At 41.1% G+C, this 21107-nt stretch overlaps 2 protein-coding genes across 5 annotated transcripts in view; both read right to left on the minus strand.

The window, feature by feature from the left end:
* Positions 1–4693: 4693 nt before the first annotated feature.
* fan1 (FANCD2 and FANCI associated nuclease 1) lies at positions 4694–15298 on the minus strand. The gene is made up of 15 exons (XM_017704217.2): positions 14981–15298; positions 11881–11964; positions 10360–11591; positions 10135–10275; positions 9472–9679; positions 9124–9357; positions 8864–8995; positions 8651–8759; positions 8227–8346; positions 7361–7525; positions 6929–7097; positions 6672–6775; positions 6382–6576; positions 6072–6200; positions 4694–5282 (listed from the first exon to the last, which is right to left on the minus strand). Exons 3-15 carry the CDS (start codon positions 11501–11503, stop codon positions 5145–5147), a joined length of 2988 nt encoding a protein of 995 aa, XP_017559706.1. The 5' UTR covers positions 11504–11591; positions 11881–11964; positions 14981–15298; the 3' UTR covers positions 4694–5144.
* A 2285-nt stretch (positions 15299–17583) lies between these two features.
* Positions 17584–21107, minus strand: part of cbfb (core-binding factor subunit beta) — a 42371-nt gene continuing 38847 nt past the window's right edge. For 2 of the 4 annotated variants that reach the window (XM_017704213.2, XM_017704216.2), the window contains one exon: positions 17584–20518. In XM_017704213.2, the coding sequence (XP_017559702.1) occupies positions 20474–20518 (45 nt within the window). In that variant the 3' untranslated portion in view covers positions 17584–20473. Of the gene's footprint in view, positions 20524–21107 lie in introns of all 4 variants that reach the window. The other 2 variants (XM_017704215.2, XM_017704212.2) reach the window with 1 other exon arrangement.

Below are 21107 nucleotides of genomic sequence, written 5' to 3' on the forward strand. Positions count from 1 at the left end.
AGGCATGTATCTAATATGACTATTAAATGCTATCCATCCACAGATCAAGCAACAGTACTAAAGTCAAGCAACTGTTTTTCTTCCTCTTAGATGCACAGACCACATACACAGACTGTAGATCAGCGCCTGATCCCCCTCTCCTTACCTGTGTTTAGTAACACACTATTATTACTTTTTATAACTCCAGGCCTAATGAGAGATCAGTCCGTTTATTTTTTTATATGAACTAGCAAAAAACATCTCACCTGACTGGCCTTCAGCAGAGCTGCTGCCTCTCTTAAAGAAGTGTCCTATGTCACTCTAGAGGTTGAGGAACTGAGGGATATAAAACTGTGTTACGATCCATACTGGTAGTTATACAACTGCTGCATTCACATTCACTTACTGTTAAAAGTCTATGGCTGCTACTGATACGCTTGTTTCAAGTACCGAAGGGAAATTTAAACACAAATAATATAAAAAGCTGTTAATAAATTTATTTCTATCACGTTTGCTCGTTCACACACTGTGAAGCGTCTTAAAATTCATGCTTAAACTAGCTGGCTCGTCGGCTAACTTAACCTAGCTAGCCTAGCCAATGTTGTTTACCTCAGTTAAAGTTAGCTTCTTCTTTCGGCTGCTCCCTTTAGGGGTCGCCACAGCGGATCTTCTACCTCATCTTGCCCTATCCACTGCCTCCTCTACTTTTACACCAACCATCTCCATGTCCACCTTCACTACATCCATAAACCTTCTCAGAGGTCTACCTCTTCTCCTTCTACCCGGCAGCTCCATCTCCAACATTCTTTGACCAATATATCCACTATTCCGCCTCAACACATGTCCAAACCATCTCAACCTGGCCTCTCTGGCTTTATCTCCAAACTGCTCCACCTTCACTGTCCCTCTGATCTGCTCATTTCTAATCTTGTCCATCCTTGTCACTCCCAACGAAAATCTCAGCATCTTCATCTCCGCCACCTCCAGCTCAGCCTCCTGTCTTTTAGACAGAGCCACAGTCTCCAAACCATACATCATAGCAGGACACACTACTGTCTTGTAAACCTTCCCTTTCACTCTTGCTGCTATCCTTCTGTCACACATCAGCCCTGACACCCGTCTCCACCCACCCCATCCTGCCTGCACCCTCTTCTTCACCTCTTTTCTACACTGTCCATTGCTCTGGATGGTTGACCCAAGATATTCAGATTCAGATTCAGATTCCTTTATTGATCCCAGGGGGAAATTGCAGTTGTTACAGTTGCAGCCACTTATGTAAAAATAAACACTTTACTAATAATTTAAGACAATATAGAGAAATTTACAGTATGTACACATGATTTAAGTACTTATGAGTATAGTAAGGTGGCAGTGATTGTGATAGTAATATGAAACATCAGGTATAAAGCAGTTACAATTATTTAAATTAAGTTAGTGTCTCTCTGAGTTATTGCACACACAATTGTTATTATTGCACATATGAACAGTTTCGTATTGAGTTTTGTGAATCACACACCGAGGAGGAGTTATTGAGTTTGATGGCCACAGGTAAGAATGACTTCCTGTGGTGCTCTGTGGTGCATTTTGGTAGAGTGAGTCTTGAGCTGAATGAGCTCTTGTGTCTCATCACTGTGTCGTAGAGTGGGTGGGAGCCATTGTTCATAATGGCCTTCAGCTTAGATAGTGTCCTCCTCTCCGACACGGCCGTCAGCGAGTCCAGCTCCACACCCACAACATCACCGGCCTAGCGGATCCGTTTGCTGAGTCTGTTGGCATCTGCCACCCTCAGCCTGCTTCCCCAGCATGCAACAGCATAGAGGATAGCACTCGCCACTACAGACTCATAGAAGATCCTGAGCATAGTCCAGCAGATGTTGAAGGACCTCAGCCGCCTCAGAAAATAGAGACGACTTTGGCCCTTCCTGTAGAGGGGTCAGTGTTCTTAGCCCAGTCCAGTTTATTGTCAATATATACACCCAGATATTTGTAATCATCCACAGTGTCCACACTGACCCCGCTGATGGACACAGGGGTCACCGATGCCTTGTCCCTCCTCAGGGCACCAGTTCCTTTCTCTTTGTCACATTGAGCTGCAGGTGGTTCTGCTCACACCATGCGACAAAGTCCTTCACCGTCGCCCTGTACTCATCCTCTTCACCCTTGCTGATACATCCAACTATTGCAGAGTCATCAGAAAACTTCTGAAGGTGGCAAGTCTCTGTGCAGTAGCTGAAGTCCGTGGTGTAGAGGGTGAAGAGGAAGGGAGAGAGGACAGTTCCTTGTGGAACTCCAGTGTTGCTGACCACTCTGTCCGACACACAATGCTGCAGGCATACATACTGTGGTCTGCCAGTCAAGTAGTCAACAATCCAGGACACAAGGGGGGCATCTACCTGCATCACTGTGAGCTTATCACCCAGAAGAGCGGGCCAGACGGTGTTAAATGCGCTGAAGAAGTCAAAAAACATGACGCTCACAGAGCTGGCTGGCTTATCCAGGTGAGCGTAAACTCGGTTGAGCAGGTAGATGATGGCGTCTTCAACTCCCAGGCGGGGCTGATAGGCAAACTGGAGGGGATCTAGAAAAGGCTGGACTATGGGTCGGAGATGATCCAAGACGAGCCTCTCCATGGTCTTCATGACATGAGACGTCAGTGCCACTGGCCTGTAGTCCTTGGCGTCACTGGGTCGTGGCGTCTTTGGAACAGGAACAATGCAGGATGTCTTCCACATCATGGGGACCCTCTGGAGACTGAGGCTCAAGTTGAAGACATTGGATGTCATCCACCTCTACTCCTTGCATCTTCACCCTTCCACCTGCCTCCCTCTCATTCACACACGTTAAAATCCATAATGTAGGAGGGTATCTTCACTCTGTAACTATTCACTTTTTCTCTCTGTATATGACAAATTATGAATAAGGCCTTATGTTTAGCTAACTACTGTAGTGAGCTTTTACCCCAAATCCTGTCACGTCAGTGGTTGCCGAACAACGGTATCATACAGGGTCATTTGGCTTACAGCTTGAGATCTGTGATATGATTGGCTAGAGACGTTATAAAGGCCACTGGTTGAATATGGATGAAAAGCTGAGGGAAGAGTTACTTCAAAAACAGAACAGCAGAGGGCGTCTGCGAGTGAGTTCTCAAAGAATGGGGTTAATAGAGCAAGACGGCTAAAAATGAAAGCAGAAATATGTATTTCTCTAAAAAAGCAGACCTACCTGTATGTTTCTTTTTCTACAGCAAACACATTTTGGCAGCCTGACGCTGGCATTACGCTCCTGCGTGCTGACTGATTGGCGAGCGGAGCAGCTAAATTTTTCCTTCATCCCGCTCCTTCTACACTAGACCAAAACAGCTTGTCTTAATAGACTCATTACCATTTAGCAGCATTTACAACACGAGGTGGATCAGATGAGAGACAAGACTAAATTTGGACACCTTGCATCAACGTCTTGAACATTCTCTCTTTCAAGATGCAAACATCTCCAGATAAATGTTTGAATTTCAGGCTTCTCGCTTTATTTCTCTGTTAGCACAGACTTTGAGGTGATTCATGAGCTCCCTCAGGAAGGTCCTGGAGTTCGACTGAAGCTCCTTGCACTTCGCCAGACCAAAGGAACCCAGGGAGAAGATGAGTAATAAAGATGGTGAAAATGAATCAGTATTGAGAATGGACCAGCCCATGAGCCTGTTGCCATGCCAATGCAATGCTTTGTGTCTTTAGGCCCCAGACATCCTACCTGAAAATCAGTTCTTCTTTACATACAACAAGTCTGATAGAGAAACAGAACAGGAGAGTCAGGATTTACTGCTCTGTCAAAACCTCCTTCAGCCATGCAGAGCGAGCACTTTCAACTCAATTCCACTAAAACTACTGGAATGGAAATGAAAGGCTTCAAGGGCACAGTTATCAAGTACAGTTCCTCCAAGCAGGGACGCACCAGGAGTCACTTCTCTGGCTATTTGGCTCGTTTTCATTTTCACCTCACATCTCATTGCACCAGATTTTATTATCTGGATGTGGAGAAAGATCATTGTTTATATTTCTGTTTTATCCTGTTTATTCTGAGTGGCAGTCCACTCTTATATTGTCCCAGATGGTATACTCATTAACTCAAGACATCATAATGTTTGATAAATAGTGAGCTGACTGTGGAGCAACAAAGAGAACGATTGAAAGTTTTGAAGTGACGGGAAAGTTATGAGTAGAGGTGTTTAGTGTGACTTTTATTGTTATTACGTGATTAACAGTATGCTTTTAATCGATTGCTTTAATAGATTGCTTTTCTGAGCATATAGCGGATATTGTATCAGACAGGGGGCAGTCGTGGGCTGGAGGTTAGGGAACCAGCCCTGTGACCGGAAGGTTGCTGGTTCGATCCCCTTGGCTGACAGTCCATGACTGAAGTGCCCTTGAGCAAGGCACCTAACCCCCAATTGCTCCCTGGGCGCCGTGGATAAGGCTGCTCACTGCCCCCTAGTGTGTGTGTCTTCACTAGTGTGCATATATGTGGGTGTTTCACTGCACGGATGGGTTAATTTCACAGTGTGCAAACACAGTGACAAATGCTTGTAAATTCTAAAGACATTTTTCGAATCTTTTTTCAAATAGTAACATTTCTGCCATATCTCATCTCTCACTCCTAATTTGAAGGGTGTGAAATCTTGGCAAAATGCAAATTAGTTCTCATTTAGTAAAACCACATAATCTGAAGCATCCTAACTTGATTTTATTTCCTTGTACAAAAGTATTACACAATACTGCCTTCTGCAAGTCAAATATGTCCTTCAGAGGAATTATTGTTTTTTTTTTTTAACATTAGTTAATTATTTAAATCTAACATCATATTCATTGCTTTCAAAAAGAACAAAAGACATAAAAACCAAACAGCCTAATTAGCAGCCATGAGAATCCAGTTCAGACAACAGCAATCATTTTTCACACTGTTCATTCTAATAGAAAGCATTATCTTGGTACAGTATGTAGAAATGTAGTGCCTTATAAAGTGCTCCAAACAAGCACTAACGAACTGTTCAGAAAAAAAAGAAAACCAGGAAAAAGCCACACTGCACATGAAGACCATCTCCATGTCCCTCAGGGAAAACCTATCAGTGTGAATTTTTGAGTTTTGAGGTTCAATTGTGAAGTTCTATTCGCTCTTTAATCCAGATGTGTGCCCCGAGCACCGGTAGCTGTGACGTGACACACCTCCACATCAGCTCCCAGCTTCTGCAACTCCTCCAGCCAGAGCTGCTGTTTCTGGGACAGACGGTCATTAGGGCCCTTCACCTCCACCAGCTACAAGAACAAATCAGTAGATGTTTATGGCAAGCCTATCTGTTTTTCTGTACTTCCTTAACTATTCATTTTACTGTTTTAACATTAATTCAGTGCTTTCCAAGCCTGGTACTGCAGCTCCACCTGCCCTGCACATCTTAGGCCCGGAACACACTAAGCCAGCTGTCAGGCATGGGATGTCAGTGTTTTTTTGACAGTATTTTTTTTAACAGTAGTGTAAGTAGTGAGTTTTAGAACTAAACATGGGCATTTTAACTGGTTTTGCACTTTGAATGTCCAAATATTTACATGAATAATATGTAATGTGTTTACTGTCATACAAAGTTTAGCTTAAACACTGACGTTTGAAGGTTATAACACATTCCAACAATGTATTATTTCCTTTGTATGCTGAAGTTTTATAGTTTTAGACTATTGCCAACTCCTGCCATGTTATGCCTATTTGAGCAAGCACATTAGGTACAAGCTAAGGTACAAGCTAAGGTACAAGGTAGGATTGTCAGCTGTAGCCTTTGGGGTGTGGCAACAGCTGACAGAAAGCAATTATCAGTCGAACATGGTTGGCTCTAGTTCTTAAAATGTGGCTTGCCGTGTCCTGGGCCTTTGTGTTTTCCAATTTGATTTTGGATCAGTTAACTGGATCAGGTGTGTTGAAGCAGGGAAAACAGTGGAATGTGCAGAGCAGAGCTGTTAACCACTAGTGTACCAAAGTGACTACTTAAGTCCCGATTAACTGCTTATTGAAATTCGTGTGCCAGCAAGTATCGCCTCGTGATTTCCTATGCTCACCTTGTAGCTGTTGGTTGAGGTGCTCCAGACTACCAGGTCAGGAAGCCCCCCTCTGCTGTGTCTGTAGTCCTTTGCCATTCTAATGACAACTCCACTTAAAAAGTGGCCTCCTAGACATGCCACCAAGCTCTACATAAAACAGAATAAACCATTAACCTCAATTTAATTTATATTCTGCTAATCAACACACAACATACACTGCTACCTTCACCTGCTCTTTGCTGTAAACATTTGGTATAATGTTTATAAGTATAATGTGTTTATAAGCATGATAATCATGATGTGATTGGGTTTCCTAATTCCAAGTCACCTGAGCTTGCTGAAGAGATGAAAAACGCTCCCAGTTGACTAACGCACAAACTCGTCCCTCCTGGGAATTCCACACCTCGGCCAGCAGCTCCTGCAGAGTCTCTGTGGATGCCTCACGCAACAGCTCTGCCCGAGCCTCAATAGCCTCCTGCCGGTTGCCATAGAAGGAGTCAGTGTGGAAGTCTAGAGGACATGTCTGGGAAAGAGAACAATGTTACGATCATTAATTTGCAAAAAAAATGCCTATATATTTTCCACAATGAATGGGACTGAATCGTACTTTCATTTTACCTGATAAGGTGTACGAAAGACATCAGGAACCCCCTCCATGAAAACGATGTCCCACATTAGAAGGCCAAACAGGGTGGAGAACGTAGAGCCTTCGCCATGAATGCCTGCAGCATATGTATCTATCAGCAATATGTTTCTTACAAAGTTGACTAACACGTACCAAACTGATACGTGGTATCAAAATAATAATAATAATAATAATAATAATAATTTAAAAACTGCAGTTCTACTCATATGCTTAAAATTTTTTTAAAAACCTTGTTCGAAGCCAAGCTTTCTGTAGTGGGCTAAAGCCAGCTCTTCTACAGAACATATAACCATAGCATTATCTCCTTCCTCAGAGTCCTCGTCCCCAGTAGCAGGTCTGAGGAACACTGATTTGCCCATACCACCTTCGTGGGGAAATAGTTGCCCTCGAATTGTGACCTGTTAAGAGAAACAAAAACATTGCGTCAGCTGAATGTCTATAAAGAAAGCTTCTTTGCTTAGACCTCAGACCCAGTTATATATAGTCCCAGGAAGGTAATGTTAACATTGTTAGCTTATATAACGCACTGCTGTTCCTGCTGCTATATCTACACATTGTAGTACACAAGAGTCCTTACATAGTCCATACAGTCTATAATCAACAGTTGTAACAATAGGTCTGGATTCAGACAGCTAAATCTAAAAGAAAAAGTTAGACTCACGTGAGTAACATCCTGCACATGTAGAGAAGGGAGCTTGCGGAGCAGCAGGCGATACTTCTTAAAACTCGCTGACTCATTCATTCTGGCAGCTCTCTGGTGCAAAGACAAGCGGTGGCCTGTCCGTACTAATGGGTCCATCAGTCCATCCCGGATAGCATAGATAGCCTTTAATGGAGTAAAAAGTCCCCAAACAGTCATTAAATTAATTTTGGTCACTGAACCTAGCAATTACATGATTTTCACAGTAAAGCCTTATTCTTAGGAGTTACTGATATTACTCAACTCCTCTGTAATTATTACTGACACGTATGTTCCATACAGTCACCATCTCTGTAAAATTATTAGGTTTGAATGAGAATGTGAGTGTGTTTTTAACAATTGTGAAACAGGTTTAACATGGGCATTTAGGCGCTATGAGCTGACAAATATGTTCAAGGTTTATTTTTCAGCAGTATTTACAGAGAACTTTGGTACAAATGACACACAAAGAACTAACAACTCAAGATGTAATTAATAATAACTGAGGACTGCAGTAGTAATAATCCTGTCTGAATATGAATTAAGGGTTTTAAAGATTCTGAATACTGGTTCCCCCTCTACGGATTTTGCTATGAGTTCTGTAACTTCACAGATGACTGACAGTTGCAGTTCAGTTTAAAATAAAGATGGCAATAAATGTGAAGTGAATATTCACACATTCATGCATGTCTGCTTCATTTCTGGTGTCTAGCAACCCTGTAGAACATACTTGTCACCAGCAAAAGCCTATAGCTTTTGCCCTCCCAATGATGACAGCTCTTAAGAATTTTTAAAGAAAGACCTCTTCACATAGGTTCAAAGCAGTTCTCTCTGTGGATTTGCAGTACCTGCTCATGCTGTTTGAGGTGCTGATGAAGATTAAGAGCCAGTCTGTCCCACCAGCGCCCTCTGCTGTCTGGACAGAACACTGTCTGAGACAGAAGAGAGCGTAGCTCCTCCACTGCATCCTACACAATTAACAAAGGATAAACACCAAGCACAAAGCATTACAAACATACAGTTCTACAGTTTAGGCTAAATTATTATACAATAGGTTAAAATCTTACAGGGACAATTCCTCTGTATAACCAAAAAACTTCCAGGTTTTTTCAGCCACAACTTGTTTTTTGTCAGCTAGATAAAGTATTTTACTTGAAGCCCTACTTAAGATATTACTCTAATATCTTATTTTATTATATTCATTTTTAACTTGTTTTTGTTATAATGGAGTGCATCTTCCATTATTTGATATGTTTATGTTTACATACGCACCTCATAGCGGCGCAGTCTCTGAAGTATCTCAACTCCACGAGATAATACCCGTGTGTATGTCCAGCCCACAGTAAAACAGCGCAGGAACACTGGTAGTGCCTCGTGACAACTGTGCACAAATACAGATTTATGAACCACATTAATGACACCACCAAACAAATGGCTAAAAAATAAGCAAATTTGCAGTTTTTGACCTCCACCAACATTTCTGACCTCCAATCACAAGTTTGCTTAAGGTCTTGCCAGGTGGCCTTTGCAGTACTGTAGAGCACATGGGCATCTTCCCAGCTGCCAGCTTGCATTGCTGTAATCACCTCTTGAAGGGTGCGCATGGCAGCCTCATATCTGAGCAGAAGGGAATGATAACTGTCCGTCATACACTAATCTAATGTCTGTAGCGAATTACAAACTAACCAGCACATTTAGTGCACACATTAATGGACCTAAAAACACTAATACACTGTCAAACTTACCTGATAAGGTCATCCCTGTCCCGAAACACTTGGGCAGAGCGCTGCACCGTGTACACTGGGAATGCCAAACGTCCAGAATTGACCAGCAGAATGGTGTACAGCTGGCCCTGACCCCCTGCTGCCATCTCCTCCTCTTCCAGCGTGTCCGTAAGGGAGAAGAGAAGCAGGACTCGGGAAAACACTGCACGAGGGCCCCGAGACAAACGCACACAGGAACCCGCTAGCTGCTTAGCCCTGCAAGAGGTGTGAAACTACTATGTGAAGTAAGAACATGATTTCAAAATAACAACTGGTATAACACAATGACTCTGGCACGGGTGCCCACTGACTTAGCCACAAAAATTGCACCTCTTGAGAATAACAGCCCCGGTGCTGTTTTGAGCAGGTGCAAGAGCAAAGAGTGAACGCTGCTTGGCCAAACGGAGAAGTCCTTCTACTAGCTGTTGTTTCTGGGTGCTGTTCCCTGGACCTCCAAGATGGAATGTTTTGGCCAGACTTCGGAGTTCTGGAGCTGGTAGGAGATCAAGAACTTCTTGGACATCCTTAAGTTCTGACTCTGAGAAAGAAATTTAAACAGAATCTCGATGTGGCTGACCTGTTTGCTAGCTTAAGAGAGTGTTTATTAAAAAAATTAAGCTATGAGATGATGTGCATTTACCCTTGGTTAAGGATGTCAGTAGGTATGACATGAAGTGGTAAAACACACGATGTTCAATAAATAATTCAGATGATTAAGAATAATAAAATCAAAATATGTGCACTGCATTTCATTAAGAATAAACAGCCTATGGTTGCCATGCAGCATAAAGAAAGAAGGTTATTCGATGAACAGGGTTCTTTGTTCATTAATACAGACATTAACTGATGTGTGAGGTCATATGTAGATATAACGAGATTGTACAATGCTTTGAAAGTGGCTCAGCTAATAAGATTTTGAAAACAGATTTTTCTTTAAAAAAAAAAAAAAATTCTATTAAACCCTATTAAATCAGACACATGCCAAACACTAACCTGTTTGTAGGAAGCCACTACAGACAAGCTCCTGCACAACAGGTCTGAGGTCTGAGCCAATCTCAGAATAATCCAGTTTGCTTACTTGCAGCCATTTCAACTTCCTCTGGAACAAACGCACATAGAGCATCTGCCCAGGCACTATTAAACAGAGAGAACAATGATCCGTTTAACACCTTTAGAAAGCAGGTTTAGTAGCCATAAGTTCTGAGGCACGCTCTTCACCTGAGAGCTGCTTGAAACCATGGACAGATGAGAGGTCATCTTCATTGAAGAGCATCATATCATCCTTGTTCTCCAGTACTGCTTCCAGAATGGTCAGGAAGTTCTGAAGGTAGTATGGTCGCCTGGGTGAACCACTTTCCACAGAGACTTCACTAGGTTCCTGTGGGTGACCTCTACTCTTATGTGGTGGTGTGATCTCATCTCTTTGTACATCCTCAAGTTTGGATTTGCTGACTTCAAACGGTGAATCAACATGTGACCTCTGACTGTGGCTAACTACAGGAAAAGTGGCGTTTTTATTTTTATATCCAGCATATCTACTTCTCTTCTTCAGGTTTGAAGCAGCACATGTTTCAGGAGACTCCTCCTTCCTCCTCTTCATTAATCTGAACATAGCAGCAGTTTTCACTGATTGAGAAGCCTCAGCGCTCAGTGATTCCACTTTTGGCGCAGTCTCCTTGAGTCTGTGTGTGCTTTCCACTTGAGGTAGATTTACAGTAGCTACTTCAGAAGGAAATGTTTGAGTTGATTCAATACTCACATTCTCATCACAGTTTTCTTTCTGTGAAGTACTTAATTCACTACAGTTTGGCTCTGCTTCAGCAGGGGGGTTTGCGTTCTCTGAAAACTTCAGCGCTCTTCTTGAGAGTTTTGAAGACAAGCTACCAAGACTGACCGTCTTGACAACCTTATCTTGGTCGCTGGCTTTTGGTGACTCTTGCTTTGCTGAGCAGTTCTTTTTAAAATATGGACTTGTTTTTGTACCTTGATTGTTCTTATCAAAGCTTGCATCCATTTTCTTATCCGGACTCCTAGGTACATTATTTGGAAGAGGACAGGTTGTTTTCTCTTGTTTATTGTGGCTGGCTGATGAAGCTTCTAGGCCATTTTCCTCAAGGAAGTCCCGACACTGAGAGTCAATGTGTTCATTAATTTTGTAACGAGGTATGAGCTTGCCACATAGCGGGCAGGCCAGTTTAGATGGTGGTGTGTTCTTGAAAAATGAAGTAATAGAAAGCCCTTTCTGCTTATTACTGGTATTTTCTTTTGCTTTGCCTCTCTGGCCATCATTTTTTGCCAGTGAAAGTCTCTTGAGAGGCCTGGCATGACCTTTGGTTTGGTTTCTGCCAGCCCTGGAATCCATATTAACTCGTATTCCTTGGATGACAAACTATGTATAGACGTCTTGAGATACCTGGAGACGTCCTAGCTCTACAGCTTGGTTTCTGAACCTATGAAAGCAGACATACAAATTCAACATGTTCCACGGTTAATCATTGTACCAGCAGTTTACTAATTTCACATGTAACCAGAAAAAGATATTTCTTTAAATGAGTGTTCAAATAAGATGCCCACATTCTCTGATAGAGAAGACTCTTACATGCACCAGTATTTTACAGTTGTATAGCTCATAACCATAGACAATTTATACCCACAATGATAATACATTAAACTAATTCAATCAAAAGACCCTGCTGAAAACTTACTAGATTATACTGCCCAAAGAGATTCATGCATTACCTGCCCTCTCCTGGGTGCATTTGTAAATTCGACCCGACATTCATCTGTAACCAAGGGACTCTCCTCAGAGTGCTGCAGAGGGTCCTATTAAATACAAAATAAATGCACAAATCACTGTAGTTAGTTTTTAATCATAATCATTACATTAATTTTTTAAAGCAGAGTTAATGTCACAAAAGTCATGTGAAAGTAAAATCTGTTATCATTCCAACCATTTCAAAAGGCCAACAGCTTTGAAACTCTGGCACTCTGAGAGCACAATTTACAAACACACCCTAGTCTTTTCATACATCAGCCATGCTACAGCTTGTTTTAGAGTTATTAAATATTTAATTCTTGCCTGTAGCAAGAAAACAAAACGCATGTAATCTGAAAACACCTTTGATTTGAAGGACAGAAAGTAGCTAAAAGTACTGCAATGAAATTCATTCTTCAAATATCAACCTAAAGAAAAGAGTCTAGGTTTGTTCAATCAAGTGATTTACTGATTGTTCTAAAATCTATGTACAGGTTGTTAAATTGAATGTATTGATGATTGTTTGGTTAAGCTAGCAGATAAAAAACTGTGGGCTCCCAGCACTAGGACTGCAAACTGCTGGCACAATTGCCAAGCTATCAACTGTAGTTTTGGTGTTCTCTTAAATCAAATAAATGAGAAACATTTCTATTTTTATTGTAATAAGATTTAAAAACTGTGTGACAGACTTCAGTTCTGGAGGTCCATTTGCCCAAACAGGAATTTGACAACAAGAGTGGCAAGAGTCCTGAAATTAATTTAAATACAGAACAAAAAAAAAAAAAAAAAGTTTGCCAATGTCCCTGATAAAAATCCAGTGCCTCCAATGGAACCGCTGAATCAAGAACACCAGCTTGAGGCTGACTTCAAAAAAGGCAGTCCTTGCAAGTAAATGAACTACCATCATTGTTAACTGCACCAGTATCCTTTCCACAACTTTCATGAAACCAGTTGTGGCAAACAAAACAAGCAATCCAGTTCTCCATGTGTTTTGAATCCCCGCTCTGACCATACATCTTCCTGCACAAGGCACACTGGTCATCAGATTTCTGTGCTTTCACTTGGCGCTCCTGCTGTTTGTTTTTTGTCATGGTTCTTTTGGTAACATGCCCCTTAGTAGCAGGATGGAAAAAAGGAAGTACTGAATTCTTCCTGGTGCCTGGCTCTGCCCCATCAGCAGCTGGAAGTATATCAGCAGAGCTGGTTCCTGCCTCATCCTCTTCAACTTCACAGACTGGTGCATGTGACGTCAACATTTGGGCCAGGCTCAGTGAGGGGTATTTTAAAAAGCTTAAGGGAGCGCACTGAACAGGGCTTGAAATAGAAGGCTGAAGAGAGCCTGGAGAAGCAGACTGTTGGGTAGGGCTTGAAACAGCTTGCTGCTGCACATTTGGGGGAAGGACACATGGCTCCTGTTCCTGCACAATCTCTGCGGTGAAGAACAGGTTATCTAAGGAGCTGATGATGAGGCTGGCATTAAGTGGATATATTCCAGTTTCACAGAAGCCAGCTCGAGCAGTCTGAGCTGTGGCTGATTTCAGCCAAACCTTTGTGAGCACAGAAAAGAAATCTTTCCTCTGGGGTTTCTTGCGTCTGGATTGGCTAGTGAAGTCCTTGCTTTCCAGAGTCCAGTGATGTTTTAGGATTTTAAACAGTGTCCTTTGAGTTGGCTGCAAAACATGTTTGTTGTGAACAGGAAAGCGCACAACATGCACATTGTGGCTCATCATTTCGCTGAGGAAGTCAAGGTTGAAGACGTGACTGCTGTCACCATTTACAAGGAGTACATGCGGTCTGGGATCATCTTTTGGAAGCGCTACCACAAACTGTTTGCCCCAGTCCAGGAAGAGGTCTAAGCTGATCTGTCCATTCTCTGACACTCGTACTGATGTGCTGGATGAGAGCCATTCTGCGCTCAGCTGGTTGCTTTTAAAAATGATTTGCAGTGGGCCATACTCACCCGCCGCATTCAGACTAGCAAGGACAGTAGCTGCTATCTTCTCATGACAAAGAGCTTCTGAGTTTGTGGAGATCAGATTTTCCTGGAGTTTCACTTCATCACAATTCCATATATGTGACGGGACGTCTCTGATGCCCAGACTGTTCAGTATTGACTCATAGTTCTCAAACCACTGCCTCACCACAGCAGGTTTCAAACAGGCCGCCCGGACAGCAGAAACTGCTTCAGTCTTCCGAAAACTGAGGCCTGGGTTTCTCTTCAGGAAACCCTCAAACCAGTAGTAGCCTGCTCTCTTTTTGGTTTCTGAAAAACCTCTGATTTTATTTGCTTTGGCAAACTGGAAAGCTAAATTCTGAACCTCTAGTTTGCTCATGGGAAACCCAGTCTTCGCCAGACTCCTAATAAGCTCGGCTAACTTTATCTCACTTTCTTGTGAAATAATCGGGTTTCTCCCGATGGCATGTTCATAACCCTTAACCATTCCCTTGACTCGACGCTGTAGCGTTGACTTTGGTACATTCCACGCTCGTGCCAAAAGTCTTATTTGAGGCAGCTGTCCTGCCTCCACTTGCTCACTATACTCCTTGAGTGCTCCCTTCATTCTTTCCTCACTCCACTGGTTCAGCTTTCTCCTTTTCTCTGGCTGAGGGCAAGCTGTCTCAGGATTGGAGCTGTCTTCTCTCTCTTTGCCCTCCATCATGAACTGAAATACAATCTCAGATTCTGAGAAACTGATCTGAACAATGCACAGAGCAAGCTGGCACCAAGAGGGCACAACAACATCCTAAACCATCATCCTGCCACTTACCCTATCACAGCAACATCAGCATAACCTCACGCTGTTCACACAGAGGGCACCACTATCTAGAACATACCTGACCTGCTCATTAACCTGGTAAAGAATTAAAATCGTCTCAGGAACACTTAATCTGCACTACAGAGAGGAAACTAGGCCACTTGTGCACTGTCCCACTTCTGCTGACAGCCTATGTTGCCCCATTTTACTGAGTAGCTTTTCACTAACTTGACGTATTTCAGGGATATTTAAGTGAAGACCTTTGTAGATGCTCAATGTTCAATTTACACACACGGAGTTCACGCTACATGAAACGAATTCCACATACCGGCTCCATTCAGGAGGACGCTAGATGTTTAGTCTAGTCATCTTCTAATCTTCTCCACTGTGAAAATGACTTCTTCCCCCAAATGCACAGACATAAACAAACCGACGGCCGGCTCTGCAGCTGGAGCTGACAGCGTCATCAAATCTTACGGTACATAATCGCTGCCAGACCTGCTTGTGTAGCACTGTAGCGGGAACTGGTGCGGGTGTGGATCTACAGACACCAAGTCTACAACTCTGACTCGAGTAAATAAAGGGAAACGGCCGAACTTCAGTCAGACATTCTGTCAGCCGGAGTCTCCATCACCATCAGAGCTGGAGAACGCTGCGTCTGACGAAACACGTTGGCGCTAAAAGCAGCGTCATTACGTGTTTTTTTCTTTCTTCAAAATAAGAGTCTTACTTTAGCGACTTTTAGCCCATAGACCCTAGAAGTGAAGAGAATTGCTATACATTGCACATAAAACTTTTATCGCAGTACATGTATTTGTACGAAAACATTCATTTAAAATATTTGAAACACTATATTATATTTTAAAACATGTAAATATAAATATTATATATTATATATATTATTTTTTTTTACTTCTAAATTATATGTCGCTGTTGTAGGTGCGAAACCTCACATACGAGGAAAAAAAATTTCAACTTGTAATGGATTACTGTAACTTTCTTTACTTGTAAAAATTGTTTTAAGTAATTTTGGACAATCTGTGTTGAACTTTAATTTTTTAAAACACAATTCAAGGGCAACTGGAGTTTTCATTGTGTGCAAAAAAAATAAAGAACTTTATTTAGCCTGTAAGTAAAAAAATGTCTAGGTGGTTTAACAGTCCATAAATTGTAACAGAGAACGAAGTCATTAAAAGTTTTAACTAGATTTATATAATTATATTATGTCACATAATTGACATAATATAATTGTGGGTAGGTCCCCTGCAGGGCCTGAGTTCGAATCCTGGCTGGGCGACCAGAGTCCTTTCTGTGTGGAGTTTGCATGTCCTCCCCATGTCAGGTGAACTGGACATGCTAAATTGCCCCTGGTTGTGAGTGTATATGTCTGTGTGTCAGCTCTGTGATCAACTGATGACCTTGGAATAGGCTCCTGCAACCTAGGAGGTGTGTACATACATATATATATATATATATATATATATATATATATATATATATCAGACACACACACACACAGACACACACACACACACACACACACACACACACACACACACACACACACACACACACACACACACACATATATATATATATATATATATATATATATATATATATATATATATATATATGTACACACAGTTATGTGCAAAATAATAGCAGTGTGTTTAAAACAACTGAGAAAATGCTCAATCCTCATAACAGCATTTATTTCCAAATACACAAAGGCACTGGGAGCACTGCACATTCAATTCCAAATGAAGTCTGTTCAAGAAATAGCAATGTCTGCATTTTCATTCACAAACTTCAATATTTACAGTATAAACTGAAATTTGTTTACAGATATAGCTTTTCTGTTAATCACTGAACTAGTATTTAGTTGTATAATCTTTATTTCTGATAACTGCTTTACATCTGTGTGGCATGGAGTCAAATAACATCTGACACCTGTGAACAGATATTCCAGCCCAAGCTGACTGGACTACATTCCATAGTTCTTCTGCATTCTTGGGTTTTGCATCAAAAATAGCATTTTTGATGTCACTCTGCAAATTCTCAATCGGATTGAGGTCTGGGGATTGGGCTGGCCACTTCACAACATCAATCTTGTTGGTCTAGAACCAGGATGTTGCCCGTTTGCTGGTGTGTTTGGGGTCGTTGTCCTGCTGAAATACCCATTTCAAGGGCATTTCTTCTTCAGCATAAGGTTACACAATTTCTTCCAGTATTTTAATATATTCAAATTGGTCCATGGTGCCTGGTATGCGATAAATGGGCCCCGACTCTAAACATCCCCAAACCATTATGCTTGCACCTCCATGTTATAGTCTTCACAGTGTACTGTGGCTTGAATTCAGTGTTTATGGGTCGTCTCACAAACTGTTTGTGGCCTTTAGACCCTGATCATTGGATGCTTCTTTGCCGTTCTTGTTATTCTATGTTCTACATGGATGGTAGTATTTCTTTTCCTACCATCTGTTTCAGGTTTTGTTTGCCATTTTAAAGCATTTGAGATCATTTTAGTCGAGCAGCCAATTATCTTCTACACTTCTTTATATGTTTCCCCCTCTCTGATAACTTCTTGATCAAAGTTCTTTCTCCTTCAGTACAATCTCTGGATTGACCCATTTTACTTTTCCTATTAATTTGAATGCACCACTTTGATTAAATGAGTCAATTACACCCAATCAGCAGCATGCGTGTCATGACTGTTGATTCTGTTGTTTGCCCATTACTTGGCTACATCTAATCATGAATTTTTTCCCATGTTGTATTATCTTTTCTGCCAAAATCAGTAATTAAACACATTAGTGATGTTAGACTATTATTTTGCACATAACTGTATATATGTCTTAAGAATATTTCACACATTTCATTTGATTTTTTCCTCAATGTTTTACCTTTGTACTAGTGCCACTACAATAGTGAGGTTTGTTAAAAGTTTATTTAGAAACAAGTCAAACATAACACTTCAGTTAACAGTCCTCCCCTCTTAAAATGCCAAAAAAACATAAACATAGAAAAAGCATTCCTAATTCCTCAGGGAATTAAGGAAGAAGGTAAGCAATAAAACACAGAAATACACGTTTCTTCATAGCGTGACCTGAAAATGAAAAGGTAATCCTGCATCAATAACTTAAAGATAATTAAGAAAATAAACCATTTATTAAAAAAATGAAATGTGAAAATCCATAACCTGGTGTGTATCTTGCCTTAATGCCAGCATTAAGTAAAAAGATGATGCAGAATCTTATGGGACCAGCAATGGTATTTTTGACACACAGCACAAGACACACCTGGAAAGGGGAAAGAGGGACCTGTGAGAAGGTTTCCTATTTTCTGCTGGATAGTAAAACGAAAAATCATCGCAAAACAGTAACATCGACTCTACTTAGGCCATTGATTTCTCTGTCTCTGAATTGTATGAAAAAATATAGGGTACTCCAAAGTGACCTCTTGCTCCTTGTCTCTGATCATTCGGTGGTAAAAATGTCCATTTTAGCAATAAATACCTTACACAGCACATTCTAATCAACAGCAGCTTTCTTAATGTAGAGACATTACTGACTTAATACATTATTCTTCTGTCTTTGCAAACATATATCTGCTACAAAACTATTTTTGGTTGTAGCTAGAGGTAGTCTATATTTCATCAATAGGCTACATCTTAGACCAATTTAAGACCCAAGTTGGGTACTACATTTTTAAACATGGTATGAGCTACTGTTCATGTGCACTTAATGAGGTAATGCAGTTGCACTTAAAGTATTGATGGCTGATAACCTTCTGAGGAAACCGACAACAGGGTTTTGTAATTCTGCTCCTGGTCTATGATATATAAGTAACAGACTCTAATCACATTTCATCTCCATCCTTACCATTTCGAACAGCATGTGAGAGCTCAGAACTTATACTGCTCCTTCTCACCAGCTTCTCAATCAACTACTCTTCTCAACTACTTTCACTTTCCTTCCATTCTTTTCAAACGCCTGTTTTTTTTCTCCAAATGCACTAAAGTGGAGAGACTGGAGAGATATTATAATTTCAAAAACAGCCAGAACTTACTTTGAGAACTTACTAACAGTTCCTGAGGCAGTTATTTGTACACTAAGTAATAATTATGATGGTAATTCCCATTGCTAGTGGCACTGCTGACTGTACAGAGTAGGAGTAGATCCAGAAATGAAATGGGCACTGAAAGTGCTGCTTTTATCGCCATAGAACAGAAATGTACCTTGAGCTAAAGAAGCCCAATGAGCATGCACCTCTCAGTCAGTAACGGACCACTCCATACCTGTGTACTTTCACAAAAAGCATTCATGGTGCCTGTTCACGTTAATGGAAAATTCTACTTAGTGTGTTTTTAAAGCTACATTGATTTTGGGAAACTGACCATGCAGGAACACATTATGTACACTGTGGATGTTTTGGTGAAAATACATAAACGTACCTCTTAAAGTAAATTATTCTGCCAAAACAGATTACAGTTACTGTGATTTGGAACTATAACCTGCTTCAAATCTGATTTACAACTGTTGGTAATCTCATCTTATTTGTATGTTGGAAGAAACAATACTGTGAACTTGACCCCTTTCTCAACTCACTCACATCACATCTCCTAGACTTGCTGCTTTTTAAACTTTCTCATGTCCGTTCAACACAAGGGCTACAAACGTCATCCTACTTTTCCTTGAGTAAACCATTCAACCTGTTTTCACATAGGCATGACTTAGATCAAGTGCTTCTGAAAGAGCCAGCTTATAGGACAGAATGATGAGGAGAGAGAGAGAGAGAGAAAACCACAACTAAAACTGAACTATAATATTCGGCTGGCATGCAACTAACCACTATGTTGCGACTGAACTTAATAGAAAGGTAATGCTGCATATTCAATCAACTTGAGAGGCTGCAGCACCACAAGATGGTATAGCTGGCCTACATTTTCTGTTGAGGCGTAGCAAGAAAAAAGATCCTGAAATCAGAACTAACATAAAAACAAGGTGACAAAAACTCAGATGATGAGGAAAAGAAGAAAAAATGAAAATCTCTTTGCTTCATTTCGCTTGGAAGACACTATGAGCACAGCTGACCTGAAAACATGCTTCCTGCTGCTCGTTTCACTTTTAAAGTGTGTTTTGACACACACTAACAGGAAAAGAATGGAAGACGTCGAGAGGACGGGAGATGAGACAACGAAAAGCCTTCCTCGTCAACAAGATCAGCAGCTTCTTTATCGTTTTCCTTTTTTTCTACTCTAAAGCACAAATTTTGCTAGCAACATTTACTCCTACGAAAGCACGAGGACACACAAGTTTATATATATAGAAAATAAAAATACAAAAAAGGTAAACATCTTGACTTTCACTCAAACAAATATGAATAAAATGAGAATGCCATTTCATTACAATAGTGCCAAAAAAATAAAATAAGATATAGCTTGCATAGGGGGATGAAAGAAACGTAGGTAGAAACACTTTGTATACCAAAGGCAATGTGGGGACTTTTTTTTTTGAAAGTATCACATAGTGCAAAACCCCAAGAAGGAACCAGGGAGGGTTCATTAAATAAAACTTTTCCCCCACACCCATGCTAATACCAGCCCTAAACAACCCACACCCTTCTGCATGATTAATGAGGGACCGTTAACAAACCCTCTCCAACCCCCCAACCCCCCAAAAAAACCCAATGTGGACTTTGGTCTCTCGTGTGATCAGCGAATGGGGCGGGGTGTATGAGATTGCCGTGGTGATGGACATCATGTGACCCTTCCCCTGCCCACTTGATTGTTGATTGCCGCTAGCGCATCTTGTGATCGTCAGTGTTGCCCATGTTGGAGCCAGGGCTGGGGTCCTGCTGTCGCCTGGGCTGAGACACACACACACACACACACACACACACACACACACACATACAGCACAGTTAAATGAGTGTTATTTGCCTGCTAATTTGCAGAAATTGCATCATCTCATTACAGACAGAGGCTGTTTGTTGGGGGAAGGTTGGGCTGAGCAAGTTGTTGACGCTTTTTCACATTTCTCATGGATTGGACTGCATGAAAGCAATTCTACAAATATTTTAGTGGATCCCACGCATAACCAAGGGATGGAATTTGAGCATTCTCTTAGGAGCTACACCTAAAATGGATAGCCAGTTAGCTGATAGTAGCTACCCGAATGAATGGGCATATCCTTTGCATGTTTAGGGAGGGGCAATATGGCAAAATATATTATTGTGATATTTTCCCAATACACAACATTTTACTGATTTGATAAGTTGGAAAAATAACAGTACAAAAAGATAACAAATTATTAGTACAATGATTTTTATTCAGTGTTTCACACACTGCACTAGATCAAATTAAACAGGACCGATTTTGCTCTCTTTTTAATAAAACATGCAGATGCTCAGTGTTTTTAAACTAATAAAAACATTGATTATACGTTAACACT

The sequence above is a fragment of the Pygocentrus nattereri genome, chromosome 7 (assembly GCF_015220715.1).
Source record: "Pygocentrus nattereri isolate fPygNat1 chromosome 7, fPygNat1.pri, whole genome shotgun sequence".
NCBI classification, from domain to species: Eukaryota; Metazoa; Chordata; class Actinopteri; order Characiformes; family Serrasalmidae; genus Pygocentrus; species Pygocentrus nattereri.